The 17,361-nt window shown below is 35.5% G+C and overlaps 1 protein-coding gene across 1 annotated transcript; it reads right to left on the bottom strand.

Moving 5' to 3' along the window:
• Positions 1-11,530: 11,530 nt before the first annotated feature.
• Positions 11,531-12,385, bottom strand: LOC139902037 (uncharacterized). Its single transcript, XM_071884696.1, has one exon. It carries the CDS (start codon positions 12,383-12,385, stop codon positions 11,531-11,533), a length of 855 nt encoding a protein of 284 aa, XP_071740797.1.
• Between the last annotated feature and the right edge of the window lie 4,976 nt (positions 12,386-17,361).

Below are 17,361 nucleotides of genomic sequence, written 5' to 3' on the forward strand. Positions count from 1 at the left end.
TAGTTATAGAAATTGAACCAAAGTTTGAATATGATTATTACCTTGTATTAGAATGATAACCTACTGTAAGAAACAAAGATTTCTTGAGGTTGGATGATCACCTTACAAGATTGGAAGTGAGCTAGCAAACTTGAAAGTATTCTTGATTTTATGAAACTAGAACTTTTGGAATTTATGAAGAACACTTAGAACTTGAAGATAGAACTTGAGAGAGATCAATTAGATGAAGAAAATTGAAGAATGAAAGTGTTTGTAGGTGTTTTTGGTCGTTGGTGTATGGATTAGATATAAAGGATATGTAATTTTGTTTTCATGTAAATAAGTCATGAATGATTACTCATATTTTTGTAATTTTATGAGATATTTCATGCTAGTTGCCAAATGATGGTTCCCACATGTGTTAGGTGACTCACATGGGCTGCTAAGAGCTGATAATTGGAGTGTATATACCAATAGTACATACATCTAAAAGCTGTGTATTGTACGAGTACGAATACGGGTGCATACGAGTAGAATTGTTGATGAAACTGAACGAGGATGTAATTGTAAGCATTTTTATTAAGTAGAAGTATTTTGATAAGTGTATTGAAGTCTTTCAAAATTGTATAAATACATATTAAAACACTACATGTATATACATTTTAACTGAGTCGTTAAGTCATCGTTAGTCGTTACATGTAAGTGTTGTTTTGAAACCTTTAGGTTAACGATCTTGTTAAATGTTGTTAACCCAATGTTTATAATATCAAATGAGATTTTAAATTATTATATTATCATGATATTATCATGTATGAATATCTCTTAATATGATATATATATATACATTAAATATCTTTACAACGATAATCGTTACATATATGTCTCGTTTAAAAATCATTAAGTTAGTAGTCTTGTTTTTACATATGTAGTTCATTGTTAATATACTTAATGATATATTTACTTATCATAGTATCATGTTAACTATATATATATCCATATATATGTCATCATATACTTTTTACAAGTTTTAACGTTCGTGAATCACCGGTCAACTTGGGTGGTCAATTGTCTATATGAAACATATTTCAATTAATCAAGTCTTAACAAGTTTGATTGCTTAACATGTTGGAAACATTTAATCATGTAAATATCAATCTCAATTAATATATATAAACATGGAAAAGTTCGGGTCACTACAGTACCTACCCGTTAAATAAATTTCGTCCCGAAATTTTAAGCTGTTGAAGGTGTTGACGAATCTTCTGGAAATAGATGCGGGTATTTCTTCTTCATCTGATCTTCATGCTACCAGGTGAACTCGGGTCCTCTAGGAGCATTCCATTGAACCTTAACAATTGGTATCTTGTTTTGCTTAAGTCTTTTAACCTCACGATCCATTATTTCGACGGGTTCTTCGATGAATTGAAGTTTTTCGTTGATTTGGATTTCATCTAACGGAATAGTGAGATCTTCTTTAGCAAAACATTTCTTTAAATTCGAGACGTGGAAAGTGTTATGTACAGCCGCGAGTTGTTGAGGTAACTCTAGTCGGTAAGCTACTGGTCCGACACGATCAATAATCTTGAATGGTCCAATATACCTTGGATTTAATTTCCCTCGTTTACCAAATCGAACAACGCCTTTCCAAGGTGCAACTTTAAGCATGACCATCTCTCCAATTTCAAATTCTATATCTTTTCTTTTAATGTCAGCGTAGCTCTTTTGTCGACTTTGGGCGGTTTTCAACCGTTGTTGAATTTGGATGATCTTATCGGTAGTTTCTTGTATAATCTCAGGACCCGTAATCTGTCTATCCCCCACTTCACTCCAACAAATCGGAGACCTGCACTTTCTACCATAAAGTGCTTCAAACGGCGCCATCTCAATGCTTGAATGGTAGCTGTTGTTGTAGGAAAATTTTGCTAACGGTAGATGTCGATCCCAACTGTTTCCGAAATCAATAACACATGCTCGTAGCATGTCTTCAAGCGTTTGTATCGTCCTTTCACTCTGCCCATCAGTTTATGGATGATAGGCAGTACTCATGTCTAGACGAGTTCCTAATGCTTGCTGTAATGTCTGCCAGAATCTTGAAATAAATCTGCCATCCCTATCAGAGATAATAGAGATTGGTATTCCATGTCTGGAGATGACTTCCTTCAAATACAGTCGTGCTAACTTCTCCATCTTGTCATCTTCTCTTATTGGCAAGAAGTGTGCTGATTTGGTGAGACGATCAACTATTACCCAAATAGTATCAAAACCACTTGCAGTCCTTGGCAATTTAGTGATGAAATCCATGGTAATGTTTTCCCATTTCCATTCCGGGATTTCGGGTTGTTGAAGTAGACCTGATGGTTTCTGATGCTCAGCTTTGACCTTAGAACACGTCAAACATTCTCCTACGTATTTAGCAACATCGGCTTTCATACCCCCCACCAAAAATGTTTCTTGAGATCCTTGTACATCTTCCCCGTTCCAGGATGTATTGAGTATCTGGTTTTATGAGCTTCTCTAAGTACCATTTCTCTCATATCTCCAAATTTTGGTACCCAAATCCTTTCAGCCCTATACCGGGTTCCGTCTTCCCGAATATTAAGATGCTTCTCCGATCCTTTGGGTATTTCATCCTTTAAATTTCCCTCTTTTAAAACTCCTTGTTGCGCCTCCTTTATTTGAGTAGTAATGTTATTATGAATCATTATATTCATAGATTTTACTCTAATGGGTTCTCTGTCCTTCCTGCTCAAGGCATTGGCTACCACATTTGCCTTCCCCGGGTGGTAACGAATCTCAAAGTCGTAATCATTCAATAATTCAATCCACCTACGCTGCCTCATATTCAGTTGTTTCTGATTAAATATGTGTTGAAGACTTTTGTGGTCGGTATATATAATACTTTTGACCCCATATAAGTAGTGTCTCCAAGTCTTCAATGCAAAAACAACTGCGCCTAATTCCAAATCATGCGTCGTATAATTTTGTTCGTGAATCTTCAATTGTCTAGACGCATAAGCAATCACCTTCGTTCGTTGCATTAATACACAACCGAGACCTTGCTTTGATGCATCACAATAAATCACAAAATCATCATTCCCTTCAGGCAATGACAATATAGGTGCCGTAGTTAGCTTTTTCTTCAATAACTGAAACGCTTTCTCTTGTTCATCATTCCATTCAAATTTCTTCCCTTTATGCGTTAATGCAGTCAAGGGTTTTGCTATTCTGGAAAAGTCTTGGATGAACCTTCTGTAGTAACCAGCTAGTCCTAAAAACTGGCGTATGTGTTTCGGAGTTTTCGGGGTTTCCCACTTTTCAACAGTTTCTATCTTTGCCGGATCCACCTTAATACCTTCTTTGTTCACTATGTGACCGAGGAATTGAACTTCTTCCAACCAAAATGCACACTTTGAAAACTTAGCGTACAATTCTTCCTTCCTCAATACTTCTAACACCTTTCTCAAATGTTCACCGTGTTCTTGGTCATTCTTTGAGTAAATAAGTATGTCATCAATGAAAACAATGACAAACTTGTCAAGGTATGGTCCACACACTCGGTTCATAAGGTCCATGAACACAGCTGGTGCATTAGTTAAACCAAACGGCATGACCATAAACTCGTAATGACCGTAACGTGTTCTGAAAGCAGTCTTTGGAATATCATCTTCTTTCACCCGCATTTGATGATACCCGGAACGTAAGTCAATCTTTGAATAAACAGACGAGCCTTGTAGTTGATCAAATAAGTCATCGATTCTCGGTAGTGGGTAGCGGTTCTTGATGGTAAGTTTGTTCAACTCTCGGTAGTCGATACACAACCTGAATGTACCATCTTTCTTCTTGACAAACAAAACAGGAGCTCCCCACGGTGATGTGCTTGGTCGAATGAAACCACGCTCTAAAAGTTCTTGTAATTGGCTTTGTAGTTCTTTCATCTCGCTGGGTGCGAGTCTGTAAGGAGCACGAGCTATTGGTGCAGCTCCTGGTACAAGATCTATTTGAAATTCAACGGATCGATGTGGGGGTAATCCCGGTAATTCTTTCGAAAATACATCGGGAAATTCTTTTGCGGCGGGAACATCATTGATGCTCTTTTCTTCAGTTTGTACTTTCTCGACGTATGCTAGAACAGCATAGCAACCTTTTCTTATTAGTTTTTGTGCCTTCAAATTAATAATAAGATGTAGCTTCGTGTTGCCCTTTTCTCCGTACACCATTAAGGGTTTTCCTTTTTCTCGTATAATGCGAATTGCATTTTTGTAACAAACGATCTCCGCTTTCACTTCTTTCAACCAGTCCATACCGATTATCACATCAAAACTCCCTAACTCTACTGGTATCAAATCAATCTTAAATGTTTCGCTAACCAGTTTAATTTCTCGATTCCGACATATATTATCTGCTGAAATTAATTTACCATTTGCTAATTCGAGTAAAAATTTACTATCCAAAGGTGTCAATGGACAACTTAATTTAGCACAAAAATCTCTACTCATATAGCTTCTATCCGCACCCGAATCAAATAAAACGTAAGCAGATTTATTGTCAATAAGAAACGTACCCGTAACAAGCTCCGGGTCTTCCTGTGCCTCTGCCGCATTAATATTGAAAACTCTTCCACGGCCTTGTCCATTCGTGTTCTCCTGGTTCGGGCAATTTCTAATAATGTGGCCCGGTTTTCCACATTTATAACAAACTACATTGGCATAACTTGCTCTGACACTACTTGCTCCGCCATTACTCGTTCCCACACCATTTGTTCCTTTCGTTCTATTAACCCCTGGTCCGTAGACCTCACACTTCGCCGCGCTATGACCATTTCTTTTACACTTGTTGCAAAATTTGGTGCAGAACCCCGAGTGATTCTTTTCACACCTTTGGCATAGCTGCTTCTGATTGTTGTTGTTGTTGCGGTTATTATTGTTGTTGGGATGATTGTTGTAGTTGCTGTTGTTGTTGTTGTTGTTGTTGTTGTTGGGCCGTTTGTTGTAGTTGCGATTGATGTTGCGATTGTTGGGATAATTGTTGCGATTATTGTTGTAATTGCTGTTGTTGTTGTATTGGTGATTCTTATCACCGTTTTCCTCCCACTTTCTTTTGACTTGCTTCACATTGGCCTCTTCAGCAGTCTGTTCTTTAATTCTTTCTTCAATTTGGTTCACGAGTTTGTGAGCCATTCTACATGCCTGTTGTATGGAGGCGGGCTCGTGTGAACTTATATCTTCTTGGATTCTTTCCGGTAATCCTTTCACAAACGCATCGATCTTCTCTTCCTCATCTTCGAATGCTCCCGGACACAATAGGCACAATTCTGTGAATCGTCTTTCGTACGTGGTAATATCAAATCCTTGGGTTCGTAACCCTCTAAGTTCTGTCTTGAGCTTATTGACCTCGGTTCTGGGACGGTACTTCTCGTTCATCAAGTGCTTGAATGCTGACCACGGTAGTGCGTACGCATCGTCTTGTCCTACTTGCTCTAGATAGGTATTCCACCATGTTAACGCAGAACCTGTGAAGGTATGCGTAGCGTACTTTACTTTGTCCTCTTCAGTACACTTACTTATGGCAAACACCGATTCGACCTTCTCGGTCCACCGTTTCAATCCGATCGGTCCTTCGGTTCCATCAAATTCCAAAGGTTTGCAGGCAGTGAATTCTTTGTAGGTGCATCCTACACGATTTCCTGTACTGCTAGATCCAAGGTTATTGTTGGTATGTAGCGCAGCCTGTACTACGGCTATGTTTGAAGCTAGAAAAGTACGGAATTCCTCTTCATTCATATTCACGGTGTGTCGAGTAGTCGGTGCCATTTCCTTCAAAATAGTTAAATGGAACAAGTTAATCATACAGAATATTAAGAGTAGTTAATAGTATTTCGTAGCATAATATGAACTCATTTATAAAAGTTTTTTCTTAATATTAGCGTTTTATAAGTTTAAATTCGGGTAGTACCTACCCGTTAAGTTCATACTTAGTAGCTAATATACAATTCAACTACTACAATTCTATATGAAAAACTGATTATAATAATATTTCGCGTTCAAACTTTTATACAATATTTTACAAACTTACAATACCGCTTATTTTACATAAAGCATGAAATATAGCACACAATAACTTTGATACAAGATAGTTGTGAAGATAATTCTAGCTAGTACACAAGTCGTTCAGTAAAGGCAATAAAGACACGTAATTCATACGTCCAGAAACAAGTCATGCATTCTGGTTTTACTAGGACTACTTCCCATCCTTGGTCTTGTGCAACATAACCGTTATGGCCGTTGATAAGACAGCGTGTTGTAACGTCGTCAAAGGGACGAGGGTTACGTAATGTCCAACAGTCCCGTAATAATCTAAAAACCTCATTTCTTACCCCAATTACCGACTCCGTCACTTGTGGAAACGTTTTGTTTAATAGTTGTAGCCCGATGTTCTTGTTCTCACTTTGGTGAGAAGCGAACATTACTAATCCGTAAGCATAACATGCTTCTTTATGTTGCATGTTAGCCGCTTTTTCTAAATCACGAAGTCCAATATTCGGATATATTGAGTCAAAATAATTTCTTAACCCGTTGCGTAAAATAGCATTTGGGTTCCCCGCAATATATGCGTCAAAGTAAACACATCGTAACTTATGGGTTTCCCAATGTGATATCCCCCATCTTTCAAACGAAAGTCTCTTATAAACCAAGACATTCTTGGAACGTTCTTCGAATGTCTTACAAACTGATCTCGCCTTAAATAGTTGTGCCGAGGAATTCTGGCCGACTCTAGACAAGATTTCATCAATCATGTCTCCAGGTAGGTCTCTTAAAATATTGGGTTGTCTATCCATTTTGTGTTTTTAAACTGTAAAATAGACAAGAGTTAGATTCATAAAAAAAATACTTATTAATACAAGCAATTTTTACATATATCATAAAGCATAAGAACACTATATTACATATATTACACCACACGAATACAACTATCTTATTCCGACTCGCTCGTTTCTTCTTCTTCGGTTTTGGTTCGTTTTGCCAAGTTTCTAGGGATATATGATGTTCCCCTAATACGAGCCGTCGTTGTCCACATTGGTTTAGAAAAACCTGGTGGTTTAGAGGTTCCCGGGTCATTGTTACAACTTAAGGACTTCGGGGGTTGACGATACATATAAAGTTCATCGGGGTTGGAATTAGATTTCTCTATTTTTATGCCCTTTCCCTTATTATTTTCTTTTGCCTTTTTAAATTCAGTTGGGGTAATTTCTATAACATCATCGGAATTCTCGTCGGAATCCGATTCATCGGAGAATTGGTAATCCTCCCAATATTTTGCTTCCTTGGCGGAAACACCATTGACCATAATTAACCTTGGTCGGTTGGTTGAGGATTTTCTTTTACTTAACCGTTTTATTATTTCCCCCACCGGTTCTATTTCTTCATCCGGTTCCGATTCTTCTTCCGGTTCCGATTCTTCTTCCGGTTCCGACTCTTCTTCCGGTTCCTCTTCGGGAACTTGTGAATCAGTCCACGAATCATTCCAATTTACATTTGACTCTTCATTATTATTAGGTGAGTCAATGGGACTTGTTCTAGAGGTAGACATCTATCACATAATATCAAACGCGTTAAGAGATTAATATATCACATAATATTCACATGTTAAAAATATATAGTTTCCAACAAAATTTGTTAAGCAATCATTTTTCAAGTAAACACGGTCGAAGTCCAGACTCACTAATGCATCCTAACAAACTCGATAAGACACACTAATGCAAAATTCTGGTTCTCTAAGACCAACGCTCGGATACCAACTGAAATGTCCCGTTCTTATTGATTAAAAACGTTCCATATTAATTGATTTCGTTGCGAGGTTTTGACCTCTATATGAGACGTTTTTCAAAGACTGCATTCATTTTTAAAACAAACCATAACCTTTATTTCATAAATAAAGGTTTAAAAAGCTTTACGTAGATTATCAAATAATGATAATCTAAAATATCCTGTTTACACACGACCATTACATAATGGTTTACAATACAAATATGTTACATCGAAATCAGTTTCTTGAATGCAGTTTTTACACAATATCATACAAACATGGACTCCAAATCTTGTCCTTATTTTAGTATGCAACAGCGGAAGCTCTTAATATTCACCTGAGAATAAACATGCTTTAAACGTCAACAAAAATGTTGGTGAGTTATAGGTTTAACCTATATATATCAAATCGTAACAATAGACCACAAGATTTCATATTTCAATACACATCCCATACATAGAGATAAAAATCATTCATATGGTGAACACCTAGTAACCGACATTAACAAGATGCATATATAAGAATATCCCCATCATTCCGGGACACCCTTCGGATATGATATAAATTTCGAAGTACTAAAGCATCCGGTACTTTGGATGGGGTTTGTTAGGCCCAATAGATCTATCTTTAGAGTTCGCGTCAATTAGGGTGTCTGTTCCCTAATTCTTAGATTACCAGACTTAATAAAAAGGGGCATATTCGATTTCGATAATTCAACCATAGAATGTAGTTTCACGTACTTGTGTCTATTTTGTAAATCATTTATAAAACCTGCATGTATTCTCATCCCAAAAATATTAGATTTTAAAAGTGGGACTATAACTCACTTTCACAGATTTTTACTTCGTCGGGAAGTAAGACTTGGCCACTGGTTGATTCACGAACCTATAACAATATATACATATATATCAAAGTATGTTCAAAATATATTTACAACACTTTTAATATATTTTGATGTTTTAAGTTTATTAAGTCAGCTGTCCTCGTTAGTAACCTACAACTACTTGTCCACAGTTAGATGTACAGAAATAAATCGATAAATATTATCTTAAATCAATCCACGACCCAGTGTATACGTATCTCAGTATTGATCACAACTCAAACTATATATATTTTGGAATCAACCTCAACCCTGTATAGCTAACTCCAACATTCACATATAGAGTGTCTATGGTTGTTCCGAAATATATATAGATGTGTCGACATAATAGGTCGAAACATTGTATACGTGTCTATGGTATCTCAAGATTACATAATATACAATACAAGTTGATTAAGTTATGGTTGGAATAGATTTGTTACCAATTTTCACGTAGCTAAAATGAGAAAAATTATCCAATCTTGTTTTACCCATAACTTCTTCATTTTAAATCCGTTTTGAGTGAATCAAATTGCTATGGTTTCATATTGAACTCTATTTTATGAATCTAAACAGAAAAGTATAGGTTTATGGTCAGAAAAATAAGTTACAAGTCGTTTTTGTAAAGGTAGTCATTTCAGTCGAAAGAACGACGTCTAGATGACCATTTTAGAAAACATACTTCCACTTTGAGTTTAATCATAATTTTTGGATATAGTTTCATGTTCATAATAAAAATCATTTTCTCAGAATTACAACTTTAAAATCAAAGTTTATCATAGTTTTTAATTAACTAACCCAAAACAGCCCGCGGTGTTACTACGACGGCGTAAATCCGGTTTTACGGTGTTTTTCGTGTTTCCAGGTTTTAAATCATTAAGTTAGCATATCATATAGATATAGAACATGTGTTTAGTTGATTTTAAAAGTCAAGTTAGAAGGATTAACTTTTGTTTACTAACAAGTTTAGAATTAACTAAACTATGTTCTAGTGATTACAAGTTTAAACCTTCGAATAAGATAGCTTTATATGTATGAATCGAATGATGTTATGAATATCATTACTACCTTAAGTTCCTTGGATAAACCTACTAGAAAAGAGAAAAATAGATCTAGCTTCAATGGATCCTTGGATGGCTCGAAGTTCTTGAAGCAGAATCATGACACGAAAACAAGTTCAAGTAAGATCATCACTTGAAATAAGATTGTTATAGTTATAGAAATTGAACCAAAGTTTGAATATGATTATTACCTTGTATTAGAATGATAACCTACTGTAAGAAACAAAGATTTCTTGAGGTTGGATGATCACCTTACAAGATTGGAAGTGAGCTAGCAAACTTGAAAGTATTCTTGATTTTATGAAACTAGAACTTTTGGAATTTATGAAGAACACTTAGAACTTGAAGATAGAACTTGAGAGAGATCAATTAGATGAAGAAAATTGAAGAATGAAAGTGTTTGTAGGTGTTTTTGGTCGTTGGTGTATGGATTAGATATAAAGGATATGTAATTTTGTTTTCATGTAAATAAGTCATGAATGATTACTCATATTTTTGTAATTTTATGAGATATGTCATGCTAGTTGCCAAATGATGGTTCCCACATGTGTTAGGTGACTCACATGGGCTGCTAAGAGCTGATCATTGGAGTGTATATACCAATAGTACATACATCTAAAAGCTGTGTATTGTACGAGTACGAATACGGGTGCATACGAGTAGAATTGTTGATGAAACTGAACGAGGATGTAATTGTAAGCATTTTTATTAAGTAGAAGTATTTTGATAAGTGTATTGAAGTCTTTCAAAATTTTATAAATACATATTAAAACACTACATGTATATACATTTTAACTGAGTCGTTAAGTCATCGTTAGTCGTTACATGTAAGTGTTGTTTTGAAACCTTTAGGTTAACGATCTTGTTAAATGTTGTTAACCCAATGTTTATAATATCAAATGAGATTTTAAATTATTATATTATCATGATATTATCATGTATGAATATCTCTTAATATGATATATATACATTAAATATCTTTACAACGATAATCGTTACATATATGTCTCGTTTAAAAATCATTAAGTTAGTAGTCTTGTTTTTACATATGTAGTTCATTGTTAATATACTTAATGATATGTTTACTTATCATAGTATCATGTTAACTATATATATATCCATATATATGTCATCATATAGTTTTTACAAGTTTTAACGTTCGTGAATCACCGGTCAACTTGGGTGGTCAATTGTCTATATGAAACATATTTCAATTAATCAAGTCTTAACAAGTTTGATTGCTTAACATGTTGGAAACATTTAATCATGTAAATATCAATCTCAATTAATATATATAAACATGGAAAAGTTCGGGTCACTACACTTAACATGTTGGAAACATTTAATCATGTAAATATCAATCTCAATTAATATATATAAACATGGAAAAGTTCGGGTCACTACACATCAGTGGATAGAAATGAGAGGTCCTGAGTCGACAGCAGAGGTCTCGAGACTTGATGTTCACTGAATCTTTCTTTAAAGTGCTCGAAGATCAATTTCTTCACCACAATCGGATCCTCATTCCAAACCCCATTAATGTGAAAACCCCTTATATTTCCTTTATTATACTTGCGCTTGATGGAAGAATGAAAAAATTTGGAGTTTTCATCTCCCTCAAGAACCCATCTAATTCTTGCCTTTTGACGTAACATACTCGCCTTCACCTTATCTTTCTCAATCCATTTTTTCCTACACTCAAGCCACTTGGAACGATCTTCTTCGGTAATAAGATTAAGTTCGGCCTTTCTTTCCCACTCACTTGCTTCCTTTTTTAGAGAATTAATCTCACTATCCAATGCCCCGAATGTCTTGATGCTCCAAGTCTTTAATTGGGCTTTGACATTTTTAACCTATCTCTAAAATTACAATCCTTTTTACTCCCACGAACTGGTAACTTCCATGCCTCGGATATGACTTGCCCAACATCTTCTTTATCAAACCAAGCATCAAAAACTTTAAACGGTTTAAGCCCATAATCAATTACCTTATCACGTAAAACTAGCGGGCAATGATCCGATAATTTACGATCCAATGCAATGATTGATAGGTCCTCCCAAAGATTCAAGAATTTTTCCGTCACAAAAAATCTATCAAGTTTACTCAACTTAGTACCATCCTCACTAATCCTCGTAAAATGCCTCCCACTAATTGGAATTTCTATCAAGCTATTAGATGCGATGAATCTATTGAATCTATTAGCCCTATATTCTAGAAATTCACAATTTAGTCGATCGTTTCTATCACGCACCTCATTAAAATCCCCACAAAAAAGCCATGCCGCATCGTTTGCCCCCAATAAATTCCCAAGTGACTCAAGCATTAGTTTTTTCCCTTTATCATCATGTGGCCCGTAAACGTTAACAATGAAGGATTCTTGCCCGGACGATTTCCACTTACCTCTAACCGCAAGAAAGAATTCATTACCCATCGCGTCTAAAGCCTCAAAGCAACTAGTATCCCAAACAAGTAGAAGTCCACCCGAGTTACCCACAACCTCCTTTTGAATATACCCAAAATTGTTATTACCCCATAATGTCTCAACCCATTGATCGCTTAAAACACGACACTTAGTTTCTTGAAAAGCCGCAAAAAATGGCCTTTCGGAAACACATAGCTCTTTAACCCAACCAAATTTACCCTCCACCGCAAAACCTCTTACATTTAAGGAAAGTATCTTCATTACAACAAAATTAAAACGAGAAAGGAAATATGACTTACATTAGTTTGAGGTAGGCCACCTCAAACCGATATGTTCACCATAAGTCCTCAATTCTTCATTGGAAAAAAAGACACCTTCCTCAACCATTGTCCTTTGTTTCATTTTGATCTCCCCAACCGCCTTTCTAGGTTTAACTTTTGACCTTTTCCCACATGATTTACAACCATATGTCACCGGTTTATCACGATTTACCCCACTCCTTGCCATACTTTTAAATCTCATGATCCTTGATGAAGCCTTGCAATTGGTTATGTGTTTCCAGTAGCACTCACTACAACTCGATACCTCAACTGATTTTCTATCCTGTCCCGAAGAACCAACCTTGGAATTTAACGTTTTTGCCCGTTGGTTTGCCGCTGAACTAACATTTGAATCCCTACTGTTAACTCTCAGATTACTTTTGTACTTCATAGGATCCCCCCGAATGGTACCAATTTTTTGCTGCAGTGAATTTTTCCTAGCGTTAACTGATGAGTTATTGATAGAGTTCACACTGGGTTCGCCTTCATTTATCTCTTCGCCAGAACCACCAGGGGCAGAATGAGAATGCAGATTGGGCTCCATGTCGATTCCCAGGCCCACCTCATTAATATTAAAATCCAAGTTACCAACATCAGGCCCACTTGAACCCTTATCCGTATGACATTTGTTACTGGGCCTGAGGCTATTCAAAGGCCCATTATAGTTACACGTAGATCCGCTAACTTGTGCTCCAACCCTAGAATTTGGACAGTCGAATACACCTGCATTCCTATTATTGATATTTGAGCGAATTACCCCCACGCCAGCCCTAGGATCGATACAGTCAACATTATTATCCTCCTTGTAATCTCTGCCACCGCCCCCTAAATCGTCTACTGTTTCTGGCACCACCTCGTTTTCCTCAAAAAGCTCATGCACCCCAAAAAATTCCACCTCTTCGTCTTCTTGGTCTGTCTTCAGTTTATCCCCAACGTTTTCCGGTAACTCCTTGTCGGAATACTCATCACTATCTGCCTCTTCATCCGAATTATCAGTGCTACCGACATCTTCCAACAACCCCATGTCAAAGTCCCAATCCGAGGAATTATCAGAATTGATATTAGAGTCAATTGAATCATCCCCAGGGACTATCTCGCCTTCGTGATGCCCTGCCAGATTGTTATTGTGGACCACCGGAAAAGATTTACCTTCTTCCTCCACGTTAATGAAATAGACTTTAGACTTGAATTTCAATTTTAGGGACCCCTTCACAATCTCTGGATTATATAGACTTATATAGACTTACAAAGACCTTCCCATAGGATAAGTTTTGATCACCCTCCAACTTACAATTTTCAAACTCATAGACTACTCCCCACCATTCGGCAATTAACGAAAAAGTTTTCTCGTTCCAGCACGGGGGAGGAACACCTTTAACTTGAAGCCAACACATTCGCCTCTCTGGCCATGAAAGAAAATCCCAAACCCTAATTTTTTATAACCATCTAGAAAGAGGATGACCTGGTTTGGAAACTGCAGAAGTTTCCTCGCAAGTGGGGAAAACTGCCAACACAGAGGGACCACCCAAAAACTTTAAATCTATGTTGTAAAACCCATCCGCTTTCAAAATATCACCCAAATTACCAAGAACATTTTGATTCTTTGCATCTCCGATGATAGCTCTTCCTAGTATTTCAAGGTTAGGATTCAAGTCCTCTTCCGTTACCTCAATCAATTTCACTTCTTCCTTCTGATGACCCGGGTTGCTACTGTGATGTTTTCTCTCGTTCAACTTATCCCTTAAGTCACCCATTGTTGTAGCATCAACAAAGGACCTCCCATCTTGATAACGATTAAAGTTAACCTGTCCACCAGGGTTGATATTCGGATTGGGTTTGGTAGTCCTATCGTAATTCCTATCAAACCCAGGATCCTCCTTTGGTGCCCTTCTTGTTGCCTTAAATATTCTAATAGCAACCCCATTTACTTTAATCGTCTCTAGTTTCTTCAAAAACCCATCAGCGTCCATTACATCCGCAAAGCGAACAAATGCAAATTTTCCACCGCCTCGTAGTCTTTTCCCCGCCATGAATACATCTCTAACCGCCCCGTAAGGTTTGAAAAGCTTCCAAAGATCAATTACCCGATATGTTTCTGGAAAATTGAAAACCATGTACGATGTCAAGTGATTTTTGTTAGCTCTCGTGTTTCGATTCCCATTACCGTTGCCGTTGTTTTTCCTATCTCGGACTCTTCCATTAGCAGTCGCTGCCGCCCTCTCTCTCACCACTCTCTCTCTCTCTCATATTTTTTTACGCTCTTAATGTTCATATAATTGCATTGAACATAGAAATTTTATGTTGAGTTCAATTATCGATTTTACATCAAAAGGATAAAGTGAAGATAAAATAACTTTATGTTTAATTATTATGTTAGAAATAAAATAAAATAAAATTAAAATTAATTAAATTATAGATCAATTACTGCTTATGTATGTTGGTTATATTTTTAAAATCAATGTTGAAGATTTTTACAAAATTTTATGATGTTCGTATATTATTATATCAACAGTAGTTATTTTGGATATTTTAAATGATATATTAGATTTTATATCAAATGAATATTAACTAGTGTTCGAACCCTCGCTTCGCGCCGGGGTTCGGTTTTCAATGTATTATATTGCGTTTAGTTTGTAAAATTATTTCGTGGCTAACGATGATATCGTTGAAGCGCAACTCGAGTCGAACTAAAAGGTATAATCCGTGAAAGATTTAAATGTTATTTTAATTTAACAATATATGTACATCTCCGCGTTTCACTATGGAATTGTCGACTTTTAAAAATTTAACGCAAAATCGACGTGTATGAAAAGTACCTCAAACATTTAGCGTTTTTTAAAAAGCGTCTGATTTGCGTATAGTTAGTGACAGTGTGCTCCTAAAATTGTTTCGAGTTTAACGATGGTGTCAGAAAAATTTAACTCGGTGCGAGCGAGAAGATATGGCCCGTTGAATATTTGAGTGTAGTTTTTTTAAAAAAAATTTATGAAAATGAGTATTTGACACTTTACCCCATGTTTGGGGGGTCGATTTTAATATTTGAACAAACTATGGGGTTTTTTTTTTAAAAAAAAAGGTGGAAAAGGGGGAAAAAAGTGAAAGAACGAAAGCACCCATGGTGACTATTAATCGTTTTTGTTTATTAGGTAGATATAAAGTATGTAGTCGATTTATAGGTAATGAGAAGTTTAATTGTTAAAGTATAAAATGTTAAAAGTTTGGGATGGATTTGTAAAAAATCATAAAGTTAAGTGTTATATATATTTTTGAGGCTAAAATGTAAGTAAGTAAAAGAGCGGGGTGGTTTGTGAAACTTCTGAGTTCACTATTCATTTGTGGTGTGGCTAAAAAAAGGTGGAAAAGGGGGAAAAAAGTGAAAGAACGAAAGCACCCATGGTGACTATTAATCGTTTTTATTTATTAAGTAGATATAAAGTATGTAGTCGATTTATAGGTAATGAGAAGTTTAATTGTTAAAGTATAAAATGTTAAAAGTTTGGGATGGATTTGTAAAAAATCATAAAGTTAAGTGTTATATATATTTTTGAGGCTAAAATGTAAGTAAGTAAAAGAGCGGGGTGGTTTGTGAAACTTCTGAGTTCACTATTCATTTGTGGTGTGGCTAAAAAAAAGGTGGAAAAGGGGGAAAAAAGTGAAAGAACGAAAGCACCCATGGTGACTATTAATCGTTTTTGTTTATTAGGTAGATCTAAAGTATGTAGTCGATTTATAGGTAATGAGAAGTTTAATTGTTAAAGTATAAAATGTTAAAAGTTTGGGATGGATTTGTAAAAAATCATAAAGTTAAGTGTTATATATATTTTTTTGAGGCTAAAATGTAAGTAAGTAAAAGAGCGGGGTGGTTTGTGAAACTTCTGAGTTAACTATTCATTTGTGGTGTGGCTTTTAGATATAAGGTATAAAATAATTAAGGAGTAACTTGCAAGTGATTATTGCTTCACTTTAAAATTATAATTAATAATTAATAGTTATAGACTTATAGTTATCATTTTTTATGAAAGGCCAAACACTATATTGCATAAATCTTAAAACAAATGTACAAGGGGACACTGGAGAGAAGTATCTATACCACATTCAGAGCATACACGAACTATAAAAAAAAAAAATAATAATAAAATAAAAAATCTTCTATCTATTATATACATGAAACTCACACAAGTAGATATAGTAGACTAAAAGGTTCGAAGACAGTGATTAATATCAGCGACTCAAATAACTCTATCTCGAACTGTAACTAAAAAGCTACAAGAACTTGAACGTGTGAACCATTGATGCAAACCGAATTTTAGTTCTTAGATCTCTTGTTTATACACTTGGAGCTTTTAAATTGAATTTCGTTGAGCACGTTTGAGCTAGAGGAAACTTTTTAAGAAAAACTTTATGACGTAATTAAGTACAAAGCCTTCTCGTAGTAATGTACGAGCCCATCTAACACTTGCTAAAACTATATATACACATAATCTTATTAATAAAATATCTTTAAATATATAGTTTAGTAGTATATAAAATAAATAATACTTCATATGTCCAATTTGATTATCATGTTTTTTCTTTTAAAATGTCTCAAATTAATACTCCACTTATATAGGTGTCCCAATGGCTTAGTCTTAGTCCTGCAGGACTAGACGCTACATCAGCGTCACATCAGCACTTCCTTCTCAGGACTAAACTCAGGACTAAACACTCCTAATAGTAACATCTTTCTTCCATATTTTTTAATTACTTTTTATTTTTTTTTCAAACATTTAAATAATTATAATTATTGTTGGTCCCTTGATAACAACAGGAGTATTGTAGAGGGGGGTGAATACAATTTCTTTTAAAATAACTTAACAGTTAAACACGATTAGTATTCAAGCATGCAAATAAATAGAGTCACAGGTAATTTTCAACAGT

The sequence above is a fragment of the Rutidosis leptorrhynchoides genome, chromosome 3, assembly GCF_046630445.1.
Source record: "Rutidosis leptorrhynchoides isolate AG116_Rl617_1_P2 chromosome 3, CSIRO_AGI_Rlap_v1, whole genome shotgun sequence".
In the NCBI taxonomy this organism is placed as follows: domain Eukaryota; kingdom Viridiplantae; phylum Streptophyta; class Magnoliopsida; order Asterales; family Asteraceae; genus Rutidosis; species Rutidosis leptorrhynchoides.

Excerpts from the sequence above, each read along its gene's own strand:
- LOC139902037 (XM_071884696.1), bottom strand. The coding sequence starts at position 12,385 with ATGAAGATACTTTCCTTAAATGTAAGAGGTTTTGCGGTGGAGGGTAAA.